Source organism: Carassius auratus, unplaced genomic scaffold (genome assembly GCF_003368295.1).
Source record: "Carassius auratus strain Wakin unplaced genomic scaffold, ASM336829v1 scaf_tig00023929, whole genome shotgun sequence".
NCBI lineage: Eukaryota > Metazoa > Chordata > Actinopteri > Cypriniformes > Cyprinidae > Carassius > Carassius auratus.
The window spans coordinates 40302-65619 of NW_020525302.1; the positions used below are offsets into that span (position 1 = coordinate 40302).

A 25318-nucleotide genomic window follows, 5' to 3' on the forward strand; every position below is an offset into this window, starting at 1 on the left:
AATCCCATTCTGGCCCAATCTAACCTTTGGCAACAGCCCCACTTAAAAGGCTGCCACTACTATCATGGACAGAAGGAATTACAAGGTGTAAAGGTGTATTTACTTTGTTCTGTTGTGAACCAAATATAGGCTGTATCTCATTCAGATATTGTGTGTTTAGTGGTATTTTAAAGCCATTTTGTGATGTGCTGGGTACATTTTATTTAATTTTTTTTCATGAAAGGTGCTTTTTGTTATACACAAAATGAAAAAAGAAGTTCAATCTTGTGCACAAATTGAAGTAGCTTCAGTTAGTTTTAGGTCTTGAATTTTGTGAAGAAAATGCAGAACTGATTTTACTTTACCATTAACAAAAATCAACTGACTTTTCACTGTAAATAACTATTACAGTGACTATTCAACTGTACATAAAAATGTGAAATGTTTACAGAAAAAGACTTTAAAAACCCTACAGTAAAAATGATGTGTAATTTCGCTGTAAAATGTGTGGATTATGGTAAAAAATTGTAAAATGATATTTGCAAAAGTCCCTGCATAACACATCACAAATGATTGTGTTTTATTTAATTAATTTAGTTTCTTCCCATTTTTGTTATCAGTAATATACATTAGGATGTTTTGTGTCGCATTTTGTTATTTTATTATAAGCCACGTTTCCAACGCTGGAACTTTACCCAGGAACTAGGGACTTTGGCCTGGTACTTGGTGTGTTTCCACCACAGGAACCAGGAACTAAATAAAGTTCCGGGTAAAAAAATGCCCCTCACAAAGTCTCTGCAGACGAGGCGGTACTTTTTCAAAGTTCCGGAACTTTCGGGGGTGGGACTTGGGCGCTAAACATGCTGATTGGTTGAGTTCACGCAGCATTGTGATTTCAACCACCATTTATTTGGATAATTTTCAAAATATTACTTATTGTGTAATGAAATGTAATTTGTAAAGTATTTCTGGCAAGAATGTAGTTGTTTAAAACTCAAATTTGCGGTTTATTTATAAAGACAGCGCCTATTTAAAAATGCCTTTTGCCGATTTCGGAGACGGTGAGCTCCACGTGATCAGCGAGAGCTCAGTGATCATGTGTCCGCCGAGAGCAGCCTCACCTCGGCTAGTCCTTCTGACATTCACCGCTGGCTCTGATGTTTCTTTAGTGGTTAAACATAAATAAAAAAATTAGTTTCGGGTACATATAAATATCTTTGCTCTGTATTCAATTGATCTATATGTTAAAATTAAAATAAAAAGCAATTGATATAATATTTTGTTTCATTGTAATGGCTGTACCTATATATACACATTTCCCTGAACTAAGTACATTTCTGCTGCTATTATTATTTTTAAATGAAAAACGAAAGGAGGCAGTGGTATCTGATATCCTATTTCGTTTTATTGTAAATATACAGTGAGGAAAATAGCAGTAGCCAAGGCGAGATGTGACAGATGTTGTCAAGTACGCTGCAGTTTGCAGAATTACCGGATTTGCGTCGTCGCGGACATCACACTCCCTGGTCGAATGCACAAAGTCTGAACTACCGAGGATGCAAGTCTGAAATTTGCATACTTTGTATTGAGAAACAGACGCAGACCTACATCACCAGACTATTTGCCTAATCTTCCTGGTACTTTAGATTGCGGTGGAAACGCAGAAAGCAACAGGTCTCGGGGGAAAATAGTTCTTGGGGAAAAAAGTTCCTGATAGAATTGTTCCGGATAATTTCAGTGGAAACGCAGCAATAGTTGCAGTTCTTACGTTTTGCCTCTTTATCGCCATCTCTGTTTGAAACCTGCATTTGCAGTTATTTCCAGAATTATCTCTATAAAATTTAGCGTAGGAAACTATTTCACAAGATGCAAAATACTTACCAATAAGTACATATCACTGCAGTTTTCAGGAGAAATGAACATCGGAGGAAGTAAGACTGTAATGATATTGACTTATGATTACAGCTCCATATGTTTCGCTTTCTGGATGTAACAATTTTGCATGGTAGCTCAGACAGCACAGAATTGGACTGGATGTGGAATCCTTGGGTACGAATCCCATGAAAAACATGACTCAAGAGAAAAGTGCTGTGATGAAGGATAGAAAAACAAACTGCAAACACCTTTTGAGTGCCAATCAGAGGACATTTCACATCAAATATGTTTTCATCATGAAATCAGGTTGAATTCGTCCATGCGGACGAATCTAATGTTTTGAGGTGTGTGTGTGGGCTGTCAGTCACCAAACTGGTGTGGATATGGTCCTTCAAAATCACAGATTCTACATCTTGGAAGTATTATCCAAATAAGAAGTTTCATCTGTAAATTGTCATATGAACAAATAATTAACGTCTTTTGTAAGTATGTACAGTGTATCCTACATATCTTCAATCAGATGCACAATTCAAACTGCAATATAATCTATTTTAAGTTACTTCTATGTGTTTCATTACCATTATGCACTGATTAAGACTCTGTTCTCAAAATTAATTTAATTATTCTTATTTTTAATTTATTTTTAATTATTCTTATAATTATTATTATTAAGTTTAATTATTCCAGCTGCTCTAAGAAAAGGTTACAAATGATGTCTCTTAAACTGACATCATATGTTATACTAAGAGTAAGACACCTAGAGAAAGGTCTCAGATCAGCCTCCCCCGATTCATTACAGGCGCTGGACATTTGGACAGTGATCAATCTGGAAGCCACAGCAGGTTAGGTCCAGGTAATTGAGAGAAAACATTGATAACACATAAAGCTTAAGGACCTGCATGAGTTCCACCTTCACGCCACAGAAGCCAGAGCTGTTGTAAAGATCACACTGGGCCTGACAGCAGGAAACAGGCTCCTGAACTCAGACTCACATCCATCACAGGGCATCATTTCTGCAGATTAACTAGCTAGCTTCAAATAGATAAGCACCAAGCTCACATTGCCACCAGAGATCCAGCAGACATCACACATAGAAAACTGGTAATTGAGGCCCATGAAATAGCAGTTTCAGCATTGCTGTAAGATCTCAAAATGAATATAACGTGGATCATAATGTCTCACAATAATCAAAGAGCCTGGATGCTCAAAACTCTTATATGATTTCTAATTTTAGAGTTTAATCTGGAACTACACTACCATTCAAATGTATGGGTCTCTAAGATGCTTTTAAAATATTTTTGAAAAAAGTATCTTATACTCACCATAGCTGCACCTATTGTCTACATAGTAATATTTAGAAATGTAAGTATAAAAAGTACAGTGTAGTTACATGGATTTTGATTACCTCTTAATGTAGTTTGAGGCACAAAATGTTTTGAATCTGTTTAGAAAGTTGTAGAAATGCAGAAAAAATATGTTTAGCTTCCGTAGAGGGTTATTTTGATCTCAGAAGACCAAGGGAAAGCGATTCCTCATCATATGGTCTTTTAACATAAGTGCAAATGCACAGCAAATGCTTTATAATTCTCGAAATACAAACCCCAAGTTTATGGTTAATTTGAGTTATCATTAATGAGTTGTTTTTATGCGATATGGATCATCTGCCCTCTGCAGTGCTATTCGCAATATTAACTTCAACTACATTCAGAGTCCATGCATTTTCTGCTGTACCCACTTTAAAATACAAGTTCACAGAGGTATAATGAAAATCCATTAAATCCACAATAAATGATGTGGAAAAGACTAACCAAGCATCTCCGGTCTCAAGTATGAGTCTACAGACCCTTATACTTTCAAGTGCTTGAGTTTTTCAGAGGAGAAATTATTTAGACTCACAAGCGATGTGAAGACTAGCTTCTCTGCTCAGAATGGTCCCGAAAGAGTTGGAGGCCAGACATTGGTAAACACCAGCATCCTCTTCCTTATTGAGCTGGCTGATTCGAAGGTTTCCTCCTGAGATGCTGTATCGAGAGCCAGGTTGAGGGTAAATGAAGCTGTCGTTCATTTTCCACCTATGAGACACAGAGGGAAGTTAGCAGAGGGAATGGAGAGTTTGGAGTACTAGAAGAAATTTGTCTCTTCATTCAAAGTAAAACATAGTGAGATTTGTTTGTTATTTGTAATATACTGTATATTGGACTTTTCACTTATAGAATACAAAATGAGACCTGAACTTTTAAACTAAAAGAAAAACTACTAATAAAAAAAAATACATTATATATATTAAACTGAAATAAAATAACTAAGTTAAGGTTGAAGTATAAAACTAACAAAATAACCAAAACTTGAACAAAAAATGAAAACTGAAAATATAAAAATAAAAATGTATTACAATTATTAATAGATATTATAATAGTGCGAATATAAACAATGCTAAAATAACACTCTACATCATGTTCAATTAAATATATGAGATGTTTTATATTTCTGTTGTTATACAATAACGATGTTTGCAAGTTTTGCAACTCCATTACTAAAATATTGTGTGATTTTATAATTGTCTTGCCAATTTTCTTTTTTCTTTTTTTCTTTTTTATTATACTTTTCAAAATGAACATTATTCAAACATGAACAAAATACTAAATAAAATACAAATCATTTTGATCTTTTTAAAATAATACCAACATGCTGAGAATAGACATACAGTGCTAAAAGACAACAACACTAGCAACAGCAAAGGCTGTTTCGTAGAAAGACAGGACTTTTACAACAGATCGATGGCCCGGACCAGTCACCCCAAGACATCAGAAACCACAAAACCCCTGAGAGGCCCATGAGCTCCATAAGCTACAAAAGCCTCATCTTTACGTCATCACACAGTTAATCAATACAGTCAGGTAACGTAATCACTGCCTTACCTCATTATTAAATCATAATCACTGAAAAAAAAAAAAAAAAGAAGTCCTATCTGTCAATGTGGCATACAAATGAGAATAAATGAGTCTGCTGTGTGAATCCCACAGCAAATAAGGACCATTTTAATTGACAGACTGGACAAAAACAGAGAAGGGCACTATAGTGGCCATCTGGTTTTAATGTGGACAAAGACATGATTCACATCAATTACCTGTCTGATTATATGCACAATGGAAATCAATACAATGCACAAAAAACTGAAGATATCATGAAGTCACGTTTCTCTCCCACACACTAAAGGCCACGTCTACGACCTTTCAATATTGATAGAAATCTTTACCTTGCTGCACAAGTTAATGCAGGGGACTTGGGAGAGATATATTTGCATGAACAGCCCACTGTTTGCTCTGCCTGTCACTCAAATTCAATGACACTCTACAAAATAAAAAAATAAACTGGTTCACTGGAAGGGAATTCTTTCAGGGACTATATGCTGTAGACATACAGTGTATTATTCTGAATACATTATGTTTTCCAGTCTCCTGAGGAGGGCAAACAGTGCAGTTAGAAACATTCCACTCTTTACTCTTCCATTCAAATGCTGAAATACAAAAATATTCAGTTTTACAAATTTATCAGCTGAAAAGAATTCTAAAATTCAAGGGCAGACTTTTTGAAAGTGTCTAGCTTTTTAACTTGTGCACTTACATTTTCTTTATTAATCATTTTAGACAGATGTCAGAAAATTTGAACTAGTGGAGAAAAATATTAATTTTAAATATTTTTCTGTTACGATAAAAATGTTTAAACTTCAAGAAATGCTTGTGAGGAGTTAGTTTTGCTTTATTTTTATATACACAAAGGTTGAAAAGTTTGGGCTTAGTAAGACAGTAAATTTTTTAATGCTATAAAGAAGTCTCAAGGCTGCATTTATTTGAAAGACAATACCGCAAAAAACAGTAATCTAATACTGTTTAATATTACTAGCATTTACAATAACTCCAGTCTTCAGTGTCACATGATCTTTCAGAAATCATTTTAATATACTTATTTGTTGCTCAAGATATTTCTTCTCATTATCAGTGTTCAAAACAGGAAATGGTTATTTGTTTTTTCTTTTTTTTAGAAGTCTATGAAGAATATAAATTCCAAAGAACAATTTGCAATATAAGTCTTTTACAACATTAAATGTTTCTTACTGCCCCAAACATTTGAAAAGAAACAAAATATACAGGTTACATTTGTAGTCACTGAGGAGACTCTGACTCCATGTTTAACATCCAAAATGTTTTTTGATACATATATATACTGCAGTTAAAATAAAATGAAATTCTATTAAATTCACAGAGATCAGAAATCAAGCACAAGCACAAGAGGGAGTCAAAGAAAGAGTGCAACAGCTTTTCAAAGATATATTAAATCCAATTAGATTTGGCATGGGTCTCCCACAAAAATAAATAAAAAACTATAAGACTAGTTCAGTTAGGTTTTGACTCAAGATGAGTCAAATCAAGGACTGGAATGACAATATAAAGGACTCTCAGTAATAGCAGCAATGGAGAGATTCACTCTTTGATAAATTAATGTGTCCTTGGCGGCTTGAAAAAGAGCTCCCTTCATTTTAGAAATACCCAACATGTGCTGAAAGCTCAAGAAAACTTCCAAGGTCCTTAAACTTGAACTCGAGCTTAGATTGAACAGGTTAATCAGGTGATATGGATTGTCTGTTTGTCTTTGCCACTGACAAAAATGATTAAATAAAGCTTGTATTGGCTTTTTGATACCAAAACCCACAGTACACTGGGATCTCACCTGTAGGACGGGGGCGGATGTCCCTGGGCTTCACAGCTGAAGGTGACCTCCCTGCTGGGCTCATTAAGATGGAGAGGGAATACAATACTTCCCGGCTGTTTGGTGAATACTGGCCTCAGAGGACCGCTGCCTTCTAAAGGTGAGGAGGAAAAGAACAGAAATACACTGTTAGTCAGTGCTAAGTTTAGCTTAGCACTCTTATTAGAGCAAAGCTGTTGTGAAAGGTATCCATCTGTTCACTGGATGAAAGCCTACCTGTCATTCAATAGCTCTCAAGTGGGTAGCGTAAATTTGGCGCAACCAAAGTATCCTTAAAAACACTTGAGATTATTGTTGGCAGGATTTTAGCTACGCTACACATTCCAGATGCTAATATCACAAACCCCAAAAGAGCGCACATATGTTAAAATACTAAACGTTTGAGCTTAGATATTGTTCTGAGAAAGTGAATTTCTTTACATAGGCTAGCTTACTGTGTACTGCGACCATGTTATGCTATGTTTGCAAATTATAAATCTAGTCAGAGAAAAACATGAGCTTATTAAATTTTCAAGAAACACATGGTGACCCACTAAGCTTGCTAATGTGATTACCTCATACCAAAGACACCAACTTGCAGGAAAGTAGTTTAATTGTGTGTATCGTCTAAACACTTAAAAGCTTAGAAATTGCGTGGTTTATTATTCTCCGTAATTACATGTTGATAGTTAGTGCAAACCACTTATCCTGTCTTATTAAGCACAAATGGCCTTCAGCAAAATGAGGCATCTGCCCAACAATGAGCAGGACAGAGAGTTTTTATGCGAGAGTGAATGCAATTTGCATAATCTAAAACTCATTGTGTGTCGATTAACACAGCATAGAGCCAAATGTTACTTGCAATGTGTCCAAAACACCAAAAAACATCTGCATGGTTTGTGTTTTGTTTTAAAAAACTGTGATGAGCTGAATTTTGGGGTATTCAGATAAAACTACTCTGCATGTCTTTCTGTATCTGCCCTTTGACTTTCATGACCTTTCAAACATGTTATGCAAAGAAATTAGTTAATTTGGTTTTTCATGCTATTAAAACAACCAGTGTGGTTTTGATTTTCTAGTGTGTAAACAGCAATAAACTAATGTATAAACAGTCCTGAGCTTTTGTCTGTATAGCCAGAATATGACATGTTTCCCCAAAAACCTTTTTGTATTTTACTGTATGTATTTAATTAAAACATTAATAAATATTTTTTATAATAATTTTATCAATAATATATTAATACATTTTATGTATTAATCATTACAGCAAGAGCAATAATTAAGAATAATCCTTTTTTGTCAAATATTCACTTTTGCAGTGTAAAGGTAGCAATTACTGTACATTTACAGTACTGTACTGACTCTTTTAAAGAGGAAACCATCCCCTTGAGAAATTAGTTCATGTTAAGCACACACTGCTGGTTGTTTATTAACCTTGTGCAGATATCAAGTTCGAGAGTGGTGCAAACTGAATTAATTCATTTGAAAATTCGTAACTAATAGTTTTTTTTTCATTCCATAAACTCATAATTGGTCTACCTAGTGTTCAATTAGCATCTCACTAGTGCAGGAGAGGTGGGGTTCATTGTGATTCTGGGTGATAATAGAGCACAGAAGAGCTCTCAGCGGAGGTGTCTGAAATCTATTGAACGGGGAATACTCTGCACCAGGGCTAATTTCAATCTCACTGTCAACAAGGGCTTTAACTCTTAAATGCAACAGGAAACATGAGAAGGTGAAAAGACGTGAGTGAGAGCAAATGATTAAGTAATACTTCACAACCATAATATTGACTCGGATTTCCCATTAGCTACCACAGTGCTTTCCATTGTCTGCATCATCCCCTGGAACGCCACTCACTCAACAGTTAGCACAAGCTTTTTTTCATTGATCAGTGATGATATATATATATATATATATATATATATATATATATATATATATATATATATATATATATATATATAATTAAAACATTAAAAGATCACATTAAATCGATTGTCCATAATTAATATTAAGGCTTTAAGTCATTTCATGACGCCGTAACTTCCCACCACCACACTACTTTTTACACTGAAGATGGGATTACTATATATATATATATAGTATATATGTGATATATGTGATTTCTGATATATATATATATCGTGTTCCACGTGTATCTGCCAAAAACTTCTTATGCAATCTTATGATGCATATGAACATGAAAATCAGTCCGATGAGATTTTTTCAAAGTCTAAAACACACATTAATTATCAAGAGACTCACCCATGCCACGCTAAACAAAGAGCACTCTCATAATCGAAGCTAAGGGACACGTCAAATGGGGGCGTCAGTATTGACACTGCACTAAAAAATCTGTCTGTATCCGAGCAAGCTGTTCAAAGTCAACATGAGCAATTGTCCACAGAACGGTTAAATGAGATATCTGTACCCAAAATTTGGTACAAAAAGACATGACGTGTATGTAAATAAAGACAGGGGCGAGAAAGATTTCAAAACTTCAGGTTGAGCTCTGAGCTGATGCAAACCGGAGAAATGCAGCCCGAGAGTGGATTTCTATCATGCAAGGAATTAATGCCACAATTAAAGTTCATATTTTTGCCAGAGGACAAGAGGACAGAGCTGTCTATTTCAGAAACACCATGTAATTACAAGCTTTGGTAATGCTGCAAATATTACAAGACGTTATTAAAATATTGATGGGGAGTAATCTGAAACCGCGTCGTCGCCTGCGGGTTTGACGTTATGTTGTGAGGATTCTGCTGAGGGCTTTACTGGTGCTGTGATTTCTGACAACAGACCACAACTGTCCAAAGAGACACACAGTCGCTGAGAAATTATCTATCCCTGTTCAGCACATAATACTAACAAGAGGTTTACAACACAAAAGCCCACCTTGGTGGAAAGGGTGGTCATTATGAAGGAAGTTGGAGAAAGCAGGTCTCCCTCTCTTTCTCTCAACCTGAGGGGAGAATTTATATGGCAGCGAAGCCCCCCGGAGCAGCACCGGAGCTGGAGGGAAAAGCCAAGGAGCAATTTGGAGGCCCAAATAAAAACTAATCTCAAATTCAATACCATCTGACAAGCCGATGAATTCGGCCAGCTTACCTCAGCATGAATATCCAGCCACAGACAGAGCGCACAGGGCGAGGGAGGGAGGGAAGGGGTTTAGACGTTGGTGTGCCCTCCAATCCATTTGTTTCTGATTCAAGGGTTTTATTCATCAAATGAAAAAGCCAATCTTGGTAAGTTAAAATACACACCTGCACTTACCCACACAAACAAATACACACACACACACAATGAGCCCTGAAGATCTGAGAGCCGTGAATTTAAGGAGTTTAGCGTGGCATATTCAGTTGCTGATTGTAACAATCTTGTAGAAGGTTAAACAATAATAAAATAAACTGCAATGGATCAATTATGCTGTCTATTTATGTGTATTTAAAAGTGTATTTAAGAATTTGGTCTTTGTCTTGTCCCTGAAAGACAAACAGTGTATACATTCTGTCATTTAATGTATTGTTTAAAGACAAACTCATGTTAAAAAAAAAGTGTGCTTCACTGTACTGACTGTTTGCAGTTGTAGTGTTCTTCAAATCTTAAAAGTGTTTTTTTTTAATGTACATAGATAATATATGAATTAAACAAAAGGCCTCTTAAGTGTGTTTAGAGTTCCTGAAGGATACTTTATTAAAGGGGGGGGGGGGGGGGGTGAAATGCTCGTTTTCACTCAATATCCTGTTAATCTTGAGTACCTATAGAGTAGTACTGCATCCTTCATAACTCCAAAAAGTCTTTCGTTTTATTATATTTATAAGAAAAAGATAGTCTGTCACGATTTTTCCCGGAAAAACACGACCGGCTGGAGGCGTGACGTGTGGGCGGAGCTAAAGAATCACGAGCGCCAGTAAACTTTTGCGTTGAGAGCGTTTGGAAGCTGTGACATTACCGTGAGGAAAAAAACATCATCCAAAACAAACCATGGCTAACAGTCAGATTCAGCGTATATTTATGATCCAGAATCAGATCCAGAGGCTGAAATTTAACAATAGCAGCATCAGCAACGACGTCTCTATGTGGTATGTACTGAAACTGTATATATTTGCTTAGCGGTTTTGGAAAATGACCAAGTTCCACTTTATGTCGTCTTTTGTTTTTTTGTTTTTTAAGCTGTACATGTGTAAAGTGCAGTTTGATGACAACATCGCATGTTGTTTACTTGATGTGCTTACGCGCTGATAGCTAAGTTAACAACACAGAGATATTTGAAGCAGTTTTACTCACCGCATGCGGTTCCAACACATGATCGTGACCCTTTTTCGTTGGGATTGCATCATCCTTAAGAAATAAATGATGTGCAAATCCAGCGTCAAACTGGGCCTTGTTTGTAAAACAAGCATCTTCAAAATGCAGGGAACAAACACAAACACTTGCACAACTCCGTTGATGCTCTGTAAAAATAAACTCCATCCACTGGTCCCTTAATGCTGTTTTTTTTTTTTTTTTGGTAATCTGTGCAGAGTTGTCTTGCCCTGGCAACCAAAAACACACTTCTTTTGTGACATTTCGCTCTCGCTCTTCCGGGAGAAGTGCCCTTAGGATCCATATAAGGAAATTCCGCTCCATCTAACGTCACACAGAGCCATACTCGAAAAAAACTTTCCGAAACTTGTGACAAACTGGAAGAGGTATTTTTGGAACAGAAATACTCCTTAAAACGTACAACTTAATTTTTGAAACTTTGTCCATGTTTAGCATGGGAATCCAACTCTTTAACAGGGTAAAAAACTCAGTATGCATGAAATAGCATTTAACCCCCCCCCCCCCCCCCCCACACACCTTTAAGTTTACTTTTAAAAAGCGTGCTTTGTAATAATGCAAAATTAAGTTTAATTGTAATGTAAATTTTTAATCTGTTTTAATATTCTTTTGATGTTCTTTAAAGAATTACACTTATTTCGATGTGTTGACTAGCATACTAAATATAACAATTCATAAACTGCAGTGAGCTATTTGACATTACATTTAAAGTTAATCATTTTAACTTTAACATTACAAATGTATTGTTACTGTACAAATATAAATGTAAATGCATGACATACAAGTTTAGACAGAAAAGATTTAAAGTATATTTTAGTTTACCATAAATGTTGGTCAGTACATTCAGCATTACACTAATGTTTCAAAGATAATAGAAATAGTTTTGAGATTTCATAAATGAATGCATTTAATATAATTTTCAAATTTTTAATTGAACTGAACTAACTTGCATTTAAGTGTCTGAAACATTAATTCTGTATATTTTTTTCGAAGTACTTTTTTTTTATATATATAAGTATACGTTATAAACGAATGTTACAGTGTACGTTTATCTTATGGTCCAATGTTACCAGTGTCTTCCTCTTCAATATGAAAATGAATAAGAGGGAATAAGCTTACCAAAATGGTAAAAATCATACAGCATCTAATTCAGCTTGGCAGCTGGAGAGAAACTAACCGTATGTTTTGCATTTAAAAAGAATTAATCAGGACTAAGGATATGTTAGGGGCTTTTCTCTGATTGTGCTGTTTGCGTTTTGTGCCTCTACTCCTCAATCAAAGCACATTTAATCAAGCACAATTATATCCTTATGTACATTATGTTCTACATCAGTTACAATTACCTGACGCCATATGCTCAAAAGATAGAAATGAATGCAAACTCTTTAACTGGTGTAATTGCTCACAGGTTTTTAGTCAAGTTTTGAAGAGACAAAGCAAATGAATGCAGTTAGCGGCCATTTAGCATGTCTATTTTCACATCTAGATGTAATTTTTTGAATTTCAAGAGTGTATCAATTAAATCACACAGGTATCCAGTAATAATTTCTAGTGGGTTTGCTGTTAATGTAATTAGTGATGAATATCATTACCATTTCACAGTGCTGTAAGATTTAGCTGTATCATTTATAAAACATTAACGGTTATTTTGTAACCATGAACACAACTGGTAAAAGTCTCACTGAATAGATATAATAATAAAATACTGACACATTTAATGCAAAGAAAATCAGTATTCAATACTCAGTAGAGCATACTTTAAATACTTGTATATTCTCTCACTCCACAGTATATACAAGAGATGGTACGATTCACCGATTCGCATCGGTGCATCGGCATAAAAGTTAATGATGTGATGCATCGATTTAAAAAAGTGTGCATCGGTTACAAGTATAGCGATGCATTGTTTCTAACATACTGTATTTGCAATGGTAAAAATTTATTTATTTATATATATTTATAGTAGATGCGTTATAATATTATTATTTGGAATGTGAACAATAATTTTTTACCAATATTTTATACGTCGATTTATTTCCCCTCTCTACACTGTTTCTCAAGCGCATTCTCTCGTCACCACCATTGCTACATGAATATGATGTATCACAGCACTACGGAGACCGAGGCATTAGAAGTCAGAAGGCACTTAAATTAATTTATGATTTGCTGTCTGTCTGTACCAAAAAAAAAAAAAAAAGCCAATTTTTCTGTACCATACTGAAATGCATAGCATCTTTTTTTTTTTTTCATTGCATCATATTGCATCGAATCACATTGTGTTGAATCAAAAATGAAATCAGATTTCACTAGATCATCATAGGGGTGAATCGTATTGCATCACATTGGTAGATGCTTCATATGTTCTTTAATGCATTTTATCGTTGTCTATGCATTGAGATATGTGTTGCATCAGCCTCAGTTATGGCGATTCACATCCCTAGTATATACTACTTATTGTTTAAATAAGAAAAACTGAGGCTGGTTGTCACAGCTGAAGCTCAGTAACAAAAGGGTTTTCAATCAAACATCCAATTACATAAATGCATGTTTTCTCTAGCATGGGGCATGTTTTTCAAACCTAGTTCAAAGCTCCAGTGTTCTAATATTTATGCCTCAGCTGTTGTGTAAGCACAATAAAACCACAGTCACAGTCACAAGTCAACTATAAAACGCATGTTATGAGTGTTTTATATGCAATATACAGTATTAATAACAATTTCCTTGTTTTATTAACATTTTAATAAATAGTTTTGTGCATAACTGAACATTTTTCATTTAGCAAAAAAGCCAATAACGCAGGTTCCCATTATGACATCTTAACCAAATATAAAAGTGTAACAACATGCCCTGCTTTTGGGTCTACACACCTGGCTACAATGTTTTCATTGAGCTGAACCTTTTTCCTGAATAATTCTACAACATAACACAAAAATTGGAAATCACACACAGCAGAAGTGAAGATCATGTAAAAGAGCAAACAGCCCTTTTTAAAGCAAAGACTCAAAATGAATTCTGACCCTCAGTGACTGAAAGACAATGTAACTGCTTCATCAAAAAGAGATCAATAAAGGGGCTTTTGTGCTTCCACTTGGCTAAATGAGAACATAAATTGTGTTCTCCAATAAAATAATGGCTTGTAGATTCATTTGCACATTAACCTTTTCATGTCTCTCAGAGGGCTGGTTAAATTGCATATTATCACAACCTTTCTCCAACTTTGACACAAAGCAAGGTGGTCTTTAAATCAAGTCTGCCGCCATGGTATAATGCTCAGAGTATAGGACACATTTAGTTCAGTGACAACGAAGATATGTCAAATGTTTTACACATTTACAAAAGCCTAAGCATCAAATCCCATAATTCCAGATAGAAATACAATTATTTGCCAATGAGATCATATTTGCACCTTTCACCACTCCCATAAATGCAAAGCACCAATTCTCCAGTCTTTTTTCCTGTTAAAACACAATGACCTGCACCACAAAGAAAACAACACCACTTTCAATTACTAACCATGTAATCTTGACCACTTTATATTTATGTAATATACATTTTTTTATATAAAACACCATCCCATGGCCTGACTATCACACGTTATTTGTGTCTTTGCTCAACCTCATTGCTGTGCCCATTTGGAAGAGTTGGGTGGCTTTAGCATTCACAAACAAAGTGAAACCTTTAATTGGTTCCAGAGATAGAAGTCATCCCTGAATGGGAGGTCTGCCCTTAATAGTAAATGACAAGGACAAATGTATTCCATAGAAACAGACAGGAAAGTCTATAGAGGAGGTTATTAGGATGCCTACCTGAAAGGCATCCCATGAATAATTGCAGCACCAGCAGTTTCCATGACAACCCCATTTTAAATATTGGAGGTCAGCGAGAGCTCACATTCAATTGAGAGTAAACAGAATGCCGTCTTTGTCCAGACTTGATCCGCTGTGCCCTGAAATCAAAAGACAAGATGAGAAGAGTTAGAAAGAGTTAGCAAGACTAAAGCAGTCATGTTCCGCAACATTTTCTAGCGGTGTGTCATGTAAATTAATTTGTGTCTTTACGAAATCAAATTTGGAGAAATATAGCATCACATCAATTGCTAAGTAATTGATTCTCTGCAGTGAATGGGTGCCGTTAGAATAATAGTCCTAACAGCTAATGAAAACATCACAATAATCCACACTATTGCAACAATTAACAGCTTGTGCAGGCTAAAGTTGCATGTTTATAAGAAACAAATTTATCATTAAGGTGTTTTAACTGTAATGTGTAACTGTAAGGTGCATTAACTGCTAGAATATGAGTCCATCATCCAAAATAATGCTTCCTGTTGTGAAAAGGCCCATCCCTTGTTCTCATATCAAAATTCACAGACATATTTTTGTTTTAGACTTGTTTTTTCTTGATCTGTGCATATTTTTATCAGCTGTCTGGACTCTCAGTCTGATGGCACCCATTCACTGCAGTGGATTCATTGGTGAGCAAGTGATGTAATGCTACATTTATTTTGTTTCGATGCAGAAACAAACCATACAAAACTGAGTAAGTATCTCCCACAAATTCTATTTTTGTGCATACTATTCCAGTAATGTGAACGTGTAAAAAAAGAGAAAAGTTTTAGAGTTTAGATTAATACCCGTCAAACAGACCTTGAGAAGTCTAAGCAGTGCCTTAGAAAAACCTTACTGCAGGTACTGTAAATTTCTTTTCAATCTTTGATCATAAAAAATGTATGAGTATATTTACTTGACTTGTAATACTTAAGGCTATAATTAGAGCCTTTACTTAAATAAACCCTTTCTCCCAACACACAAAAGATTTTAGGAAGGTTGAGAACTTGGCCCAAGGTACAAATCTTCTTATGCCATTCTCTGGCCTCCACAGCTATATCATCTGGAGGGGAGACTTCAGGCAACTAGCTCTCACATGTCTGATCTAACACAAGATTACTCAAGCGCTCGCTGTAAAGTATATTCTTTGAAGATGAAACTAAAATGAAGTTTATAAATCAGATTCTGTCAGTACAACAGCAAAATTGCAAGAGTGATATTGAACAGCTCTGCAAACAAGAAGTTAATAGAGTGATGCAGTGATGATGTACAGTATTTTTGTAGGCCAAACTCAAAGTTCATACCAGATCCCCTTGACAAAAAAAAAAATATATATATATAATTTTTTCTTTAAGGTTACTGCAGACAATAAGCTCTGTGACCACCAAAAGTAAGATTTTTAAACATTTTGTTTATCATGATAATCTTAATAATCAAATTAACACAAGTTAGATAGGTTTACCTGTTCACTGAAGGCATGTTTAATGTTTTTGACAACCTCTGTAGTCCAATTTAGCTATTTTTCTTTTCGTGTAGGATGTGAAATATCTTGACTATGTGTTAACTACAAATCTTATTTCAGGCATTTAACCATTTAACCAAAAGCCCATAAAAAAATTAAAAATAAAAATAAATAAAATAAAAAAAAGTATATGCAGTATAAAAAACATTGACTTCAGGATGATGGGAGCAAAGATGCTGAAATGCTATTATTATTATTATTGGCCACGAAATACAGTACGTCATTCCTGCAGCACTCTATATCAAGTATTTATTATATTATTACCGGCTGTTTTGTTTCATTTTGTTCTGCCAACAAAATAGTTCCAAAAGCAGAATTAACTTTGAATGTTAATATGGCCATGAATGCAGATACTCTGAGAGATAAAGTGAACAATTCTAATAGAGATATTGATGGCATTCATCAGTTCAGTGAACAGTTAATGTGTAAATTAATAAAAGGTAAACACATTTTAGAGACCGTATCGTTAGTTAAATCGTGTTCTTTGCTCTGCCAACATAAATATTTCCAAATTAAGTCAGCGCTAAATCAATCTGCTGCGAACAATGTTTACTTCCTTAAAGAATGGGCATCTATTAAAAAAAATGTTTGAGTGAGTGATTCAATGAATCCCATCATACTTTTTCCGTTCTTGAATTAATCACACCCTGTACCCTTATATAGTGCACATTTTGATGGCATAGCCATTAGCAGTGGTGTCCGATACTGTAGTCAACATTATCTATAGTCAACTCATTTAATCCTACAATGCACCTCAATAACGCGTGTATGTACACTCAACAGCAAGCAACTGGAGAATACATGCACATAGTATCATGGCAACTCATTAATTACAGTTACATCATGCCAGAATATGGCATCTGCAGCACTTACAACTCACAGTTACCTCACAGTTTCTATTTACTCATTGAGTGAACTATTTTTTAGTAGAGGAATGGAATATGGGAATAGTGAGGGTGACGATGAGGGTGTAGCATTAAAAGTGTTGTTAAAAGCAGGTTAGACCAATGTAACTGTAAAACTGTTACAAGGGTGTATGTAACAATTTTGAAAACAGTCATAATGTTTTAAATGAATTGTTTAAGTGGATAATTCAAAGACTCACTCATAAAGACACTTGACAAAGTCATTTGTCACAATCTATTGGTGCAACAATGTAATTTTCAGAAAGAGTCTCTAAAAAAATGCATATGGTCTGGAACGTGACAACTACAGAGTAAAAAAAGAAAAAGTCATAGTTTATGTGACTTTTATAGCTCACTTATACAAATTTTCCTGACTTTTAAAGTAAACAAAGCAACACATGAACATTGCAAGGAAAAATCACTGGATATTATATGGTATATTAAATAAATAGTTCACGCAAAAATTAAAATTTTGTAATTAATTACCCTCATGTACCCCCGGATATTTTGATGAAACCCGAGAGCTCTTAGACCCTCCATAGCCAGAAACCTAACTACCACATTTAAGCCCCACATAGACAGTAAAGACATTGTTGCATCAATAGTGTTGCATCAGTAGTTCAACAGCAATTTTATGAAGCTGTTTTTTATTCATTGTATGCCAGAGAATGGCATAAAAAGATGTGTACCTTGGGCCAACTATCCCTTTAAATAAATTGGATAAGCCATAAGCATCACATGACAGGACTCTGCCTCCATGAAAATAGTATGTTCTGTTAATCATTTGAACACTGTTTTGCAAGCTCTCTAATTTTATGATATATTTTAATAGGTTGTGTAATCCGTGGCATAGTTTCTAAAAATATATTTTTGACTAGCTTTGGTACCTTATGGTAACATTACTATTTATCTTCCGAAAGCACTTCCAAGTGCAATTGGTAAGGGCTGAAATTGACCATGTTCAATGGGGCTTCACCTCACAATGGTCATCCGATAAGCAGGTGCTTTACGCAGCACAACAAATCTGAATTTATTGCCCATACAAAAATCAGATGCTTGAATGCACACCAATTGCAGACCTATTAGCAGGGACTGAAACGAAGGACAGATTAAAACTAGTATCTAGCCAACAATTGTCATGATAATCAAACATCTTTACCCATCCAAGTGAAGTCTTTTGGCAGAACATGAAAAAAAAAAAAATAATCCTTCATCTGCCACATCCAAAGATGTCAAAAACACCTTGGGAGAATTAGCCATTAGCATTGCTATTCCTCTACGGCTTGTGGATGAATTTCAAAGCTATGAACATGACATGCAATATATGTCTAGTTGTAATGCTGCAGACCGAGCGCTCACAGCCAACAATCTGAGCTGAAAATGAGCCCACAGAGAATTTCTGTCTTTTAAATTCAGCTTGATGCCATAACTCTGCGTGATGCCATAATAAAAGCCAAAATATGGCATGTTTTATGATTTAGAAATGGGATCTGTCTGGAATATTTGCAGACATTCACATTTGCACTGCAATCGGACAAAAGAGAGCAAGAATATGCCACAGAAGTCCCATTCATACACCACAAAAACACGTCTAAGAGCAAGACTCCGGAAAGCATGCAGTGTCTGGCTTTAAAGGAAGTACCGACATGAGCTTGACCTTGGTGGTACCTCTGTCTAGAAATCCATCAATTTTTCAATGAAGTCTGTATTAATAGAATCTCCACTCTGCTGTTCATAGGATTCACACGAAATGTACAGTATGTGTGCTCGCTACTTTTTAAACATAAATGAGACAGACACCCACTCTTCCCAGATCTGGCACGATCGTGGGTAGAAAGTAACACTCTAAATCTTTTATCTGGTTCCCTTGACTTCACTTGATCCACAAACACCATCTTTGAGTTTCTCTGTAAACCCAAACATGTTTTCACCTATAGGAAACCGGTCTCTATAGAGTGCAAAATGAACTGCGGTGTTGTTAAAACCTCCGCTGACATGAACATTTGAGAGTAGCGGTTGACAACACGGCCGAGGAGCGTGTAAAAATCCTCCAGCTGGTATTGTGCACTCAAACTGAACTCTAATCTAGAGGGTGCGAATGAAAAATTAATGTTCAGCATCCAAAAGAGCCAAGAAACCACAGTTACAAGATTCATCTAGCTGGATATGACTGAATTTTGAATGAATCACCACAGAGAATCTGCTGGTTTGCATTCACACTTATTATTATACAGCTGTCTCTCGTATAATGGACGTCTATGGGAAACTTGCAAACTTGGCCCGAAGACTGCCATTGTAAGTTTATATGCATCAGCACAATTTCTTGCTTGTTTTTACCAACATAGGAATAAACTGAAATGATTTTCGACAGCATCTGTGGCACAGGAGCCCGAATTTTCCATTATTCTCTCTCTCTGAGTGCACGCAGACTGAAACAATTCAAGCAGTTTCTGACGAAAACTGTAATATTTAGTTGGGAAATTAGTGTTGCATAGATTTGATGCACTCATCCAGCAGCTACAGTACATCTCACACCTCAACCTCGACCTGCTGCAAAAACCTCAGCTCTATGTGACTCAACAAGCAATGCTGGGAGAAAGGGAAAATGTTATATGTCAGGCTCTGGCTTCTGGCTTCCCTAATGATGCTTTGAGAAATCATCCAGTGTTTTTTTATTCTCTGACAAGCCAGCAGAGTGCAGCAAAAACTGCCTCACCTCTAGTGCAAATTATTGCTATGTATGAATGAGTGCTCATTTGAATTTATTCTTTCTACAAAACAGTGCCTGAATTTAAACAGACACTGCCTAACACTGTATATCAAGTTTTGAGAAAATAACACCAAACATGAAAAAAAAGAAAAAAAGAAATACTTTTATTAGAGATTCTAATTATGTGAAGACTGTGATTACTCAAATCAAAATACAGGTTTAACACATAAAACCATATAATGAGAAATGAGCATAATAAAAAAGAAATCAGATGCATTGTTTTATTTGATTGCAAGGTTGGATTTAATTTCCACTGCTTCTTTAATCTTCAGAATAACTATGGGAGAGAGGTACACAGACTGGATGAGGCACTGTGAAAGACTTATATCAAGCCTATTGTCAAGAAAAACAACTTTCATATGAGATACTCTTCATGTGAAATCTTATTTCAAAAACCTCTAATTAAAATGCAGCATGAGGTTGGTCCAAGAGGAAGTCAGTTTGTCAAGTAGCCAATTCAAACGACAAAAAAAAAAAAAAAAAAAAAACATCAATTAATCATTAAATCAATCAAATATTGCTTCAAAAATGGGTGCAAAGTTATTTAATTCACATCATTAAAAGGAGGGTTCCTCTCAACCCAAGTCTCTAGTGGCATCATAAACACAAGTGGAATAGTAATTTGGCAGACAAGATACATTTTTAATTATATTCCACAAATATTTTTAGTGGTTAGGCAGACTGGAACAGATTCCAACCAGTTCATCCAAGACCTATATTTTATAATTCATTCACAGATGGATGACTGAGAGAGGTCCATAGGCTGCAGCGTGGCAGTATCTGGACAGATGTTAATGTTGCTGAGGTTCACTGTCCAAAAATGGTTGCAAAAAAATGGAGAGTAGAGTAGCTATCTAAGAATAGAGAATCTCAGAAGGTGGACTAAGTATGCAATATTAATGAAATTAAGTGGAATGGAGACCATCATTTTTAATCTGAATTATGCGTTTGCAATAGCGAAAAATAAAGGTTCGTCAAAGGTTCTTGAATTGGTAATGTGGTTCTTTAGAGGTTTGATGGTTTCCTAAAGAACAGAGAATAAAATCTACTTTGGAGAGCTTGTAATTATTTTCCTACTGTATAACTGTATCAGCCTGTAAAACCCTTCTTTTCTAATTGCAACCTTTATTTTAAGATTGGACCCAATTAGGAAAATGGGTTCACTAACATAAAAAACACTCATTAACATAACCACAAAACTAAAAACAAAATCTGCTTCTGTGAACGATCTGCCAAAATCGTATAACTCTTATTTCTCACAGCCCATATAACAGCAGACTGCAGAATAAATATCACCTAAATATAAAGCGTCATGTATCTATTCTTCTTCTTTTTAAATAGCCCCAAACTCTTCGTGTTGTTCTGTCTCAAACTCGTTTACCTGTTTGACTTCCCACAGTTTTCAGCCTCTTCGCGTCTGCCAGTGTAACAGCAGCATCTCTCCAGCCATTCCACAATACCAGAGACGAGACGAGCGCTCTTTACAAGTGCGACTGCCACAGAGGAATCTTTTCCGTTATTTTCTGCCCCCGGAAATCCAAGATACTCCTTAAGAAACGCTAAGACGCGCTGGTGACACCTGGCTGGATTACTGTTGTTGCAAACGAGAAGCAAAGTAAACGCGTTACGCATGGAGTATCCTCAGTTCAGCCTCACAGACCAAGGTGAACGCGCGGATCCAGGCTACACTGCGCCACGCGTCAACGTGTGTGGAGCCGCTCGCGCTCACATCGCCGCTGTGACGCAACACAAACTTCACATCACTTGATCTGCTGTCACATCAGCACTGATGAAAGAAAACACCGCTTCCCGTGGAAAGAGAGTGGGAGGGATATAAAAAGACTTTCTGAGTCGTAAAAAGAGTTAGAAGATTCATCAATAATGGATTAAACGCATGATATCAGGTTTAAAATTTCCTCAGTGTGAGACCTGTGCTGATACGCGCATTTCATATTGGGTAAAAGTTGGAAGAAGTGCCTATTAAACTAAGCAGTATTATTCTCCTCTAAAAGGAAATACATTTAGAAAACCTATTCATTTTAAAGTATCCCATGAATTAATGAGAAAAAAAATAGCCCTTCGTTGGCACAAAACCCACAACTGAAGAAATGGCTCCTTTTCTATTCATGAGTGTAAATGTGAATTGAATTGGCCCACATGAAATTGAAATGAGGTGGGTTTTTTTTCTTTTCTTTTTTTCTCAGGGTTATGCAATAAGACTTAAATAATGATATTATTAATTATACCTATTTATTTCCTGATATGCTGAATAACTAAGCCAGGGCCTGTTTATTTAGCTGGATACACACACAAACACACACACACACACACACGCACACACACACACACACATATATATATATATATATATATTATATGCTTGCTTCTGTTCATAAACCACTGACTCATGTAACATGCATACTTGTAGATATTCTTATTCAAGGCTATGCTGGATTATGAAAGTCACTCAGCTGTGTGTGTGTGTTGGGGGGGTACTTACAGACATTATATATAGTTCTTTGAATTTCATTACATTTTAAATCTGCTTTCTTCACTTCAAAAAACAGTTCTGCATTCTGAATGCACACTCACTTCAATTTCAGGAATACATTGATATTCAACATGCCATCAGAAATCAAAATCAGAAGCTGTATCAGCCTTTTAGCAGCTGTTCCTAGACTTTACGCCTTTCCATTCTCATGTAGGCATGCTTAATCAGTGTTTCATTGCAGAGAAGTGAAATGTCACATTTTGTTAAAGTTAGCTACATAAAACCCAAGATTTCTCTGTTGAGATGAACAATTGCTATAGGTCTTTATTATAATTTTTGTTAACGCTTTATAATAACTAATGATTAATGCTATTAATCATTAGTTAAGCATTAGGAAAAAGTTAATTAATCATTTATAAAGCATTAATAAACATTTATAAGCAGTTTATAAATACAGATATAAATGCTTTATACCTGATTTAAAAGCATATCTATAATGTGTTTAATAATTGTTTTTTTCATACTTTATTAACGATCAATTTATCATTTCTAAATTAAGTATAGCATTATTTACACACCAGTTATTAAGGAGTTGTCAGTGGTTCATAATATCACTTAGAAATTGTAAATAAATGATTAATAAATTATTTAAATGTGCATTCATACTTTTTTTTTATTCAGACATATAGTAATAGTTACTTATAGTGTTAATAAATGGTTTATTAACATGTTTTTCTACTGTAATTCAGGGTTAATTTAGGTAGTTATAAAACATATGTAGTTGTTAGTTAACTATTTTTGTGAGCTCATCTAAAGTGAGGACTATTTATGCCTTGTAAAGCTTTTACAAATTAAATTTAAAGGCTGTTAATATTTATATGTTCTGTATCACTGTTTTGTGTTTGATTTCGTTTTTTGTTTAGAAGTTAACTGAGCCTTTAAATATCCTTTATAAATGCTTTACAAGGCATAACTAGTCCTCACTTTAGATGAGCTCACATAAATAGTTAACTGACCACTACTAAATGCTTTATAACTACCTGAATTTACTACATTTCTTGTGATCTTATGAATCACTGGCTAACTCCTAAATAACTGGTTTGTAAATAATGCTATACTTCATTGAGAAATGATAAATTGATCATGAATAAAGTATGAAAATACAATTATTAAACACATTATAGATATGCTTTTAAATCAAGAATAAAGCATTTATATCTGTATTTATAAACTGCTTATTACCGTCTATTAATGCTTTATAAATTATGAATTATCTCTTTACTAATGCTTAATTAATGATTAATAGTGTGCAGTTATTATAAAGTGTTACCTAATTTTTTATTTTTATTATAATATTTTTTTCAAAATTCAAAAACCACTGTTTGACAATCACTAATAAGAGTTTTAATAATGATTAATTTGTTCTAATTGTTGTAAAATTCTGTAGAATTAATTCAAAAGTTAAATTGTGTGGAACTGAGTTTTACGCATTTATTAGTACAGCAATTAAAAGTTTTGTCAAAGCAGTTATTAAACAAACAAATGGCAAGAAATGTTTAGAACTGTTTGAATTTGGTTTGAACTGTTCTGAAAATCCTTTTGTGCTGATTCCACGTGGGCCTGATAATGACTCATGAACCTCGGAGCTGTGTCTTTGAAAAGGGGAAATGTAGCTCATGGTTTGTAAATCATGTAGCATCACTAGAATTATTTATGTTTATGTAAGATGTTATAGATTTGCATTATGCATTGCAAAAGTCTGAAAGCTTGAAGCAGCATGTAAGCAATCTTTCTCAATCAGTCAGTTGAAACAGCAGTTCCAAGACCAAAATACCTCTTCAAAATCGTATATAAAAGTAAATAAAAGAACTTCAATGAGAATGACACAACAGATTTATATAGTCTATACAGATCATGTCAGAACTCAACACAAGGTTGAAGCACTTTACAGCAACAGACCTAATCTTACACCACTTTAATGCATTCATTACACTGAATGTCTTCTGCAAGGTTGAGCAATGCAGCTGAAGGATTTTTCTATTTTCTTTTTTGAAAGGGTGACAACGTCGTTTTCTATGTCATTCCAACAAAATCTGGCCACAATGTGACAGCAATTCTTTTTTTATTTTGTCAAACATGATTGTCAAAGGAACCAGTAGCTTTCTTTATTCCAAAGTGTATTTAACTATCAGCATTTACAGTAGTTCTATATAACTAGTTCAGATTTGTTGTACTTTATTAAAGAATATGTGTAGGAAAGGTTTCAGAAGGCTTGAGGATCCTTGTCATCATATGACAGCTGTTGAAATCAGTATTTTTATGAATGTCGTAATATGCTGACAGCAGTGTGGGGGAAGCATCATGCTAAAACAAGTGTTTACAGTTAGAGATGACACATTATTAGCAGTATGTAGGTATGTATGTTAAAAGGAATATTCAAAACTGATAATATTATATACTGTATATGCATTAATGAAGACTCAAACACCCACCCTATACTGTATAGGGTTTCAACTTTCTGCCATTCAGTTTTAAAATAATTGTGGTGCATTTTACAGTCAACATGCCAATCTCCAAACCAAAAAAAACAAAAAAAAGTCAAGATCTCAGATAGACTGAAACCATCAGCTCCAAGTAGAATGGCCTGACAAGTACTTGCTCATGCAAGCAAATACAGCTCCAGTAGTTCTCAACCAATGCGTTTATTATGCAACCACACCAGGCTGTAGTGAAGAAGTTCATTATGAAGAGGCAATGTGCAGCTCTGGCATCAGTCTGATTTAGCCTCTTTGTTATGAACCAGTTTTGAAAGAAGCACTTTTTTGGTTGTTTTTCTAATAGCTTCTCAGGTTGAACTGTATTTTTGCACTGAGCCCT

The 25318-nt window shown here is 35.0% G+C and overlaps 1 protein-coding gene across 1 annotated transcript in view; it reads right to left on the reverse strand.

Annotated features, from left to right (window-relative positions):
• LOC113078018 (contactin-4-like) overlaps window positions 1-21683 on the reverse strand; it is a 50499-nt gene extending 28816 nt beyond the window's left edge. Inside the window, exons 1-4 of the mRNA XM_026250298.1 lie at window positions 21332-21683; window positions 14733-14872; window positions 6583-6715; window positions 3751-3926 (exon numbers count right to left, since the gene is read on the reverse strand). Of these exons, the coding sequence (XP_026106083.1) occupies window positions 3751-3926; window positions 6583-6715; window positions 14733-14787 (364 nt within the window). The 5' untranslated portion in view covers window positions 14788-14872; window positions 21332-21683. The remainder of the gene's footprint in view (window positions 1-3750; window positions 3927-6582; window positions 6716-14732; window positions 14873-21331) is intronic.
• Window positions 21684-25318: the final 3635 nt, after the last annotated feature.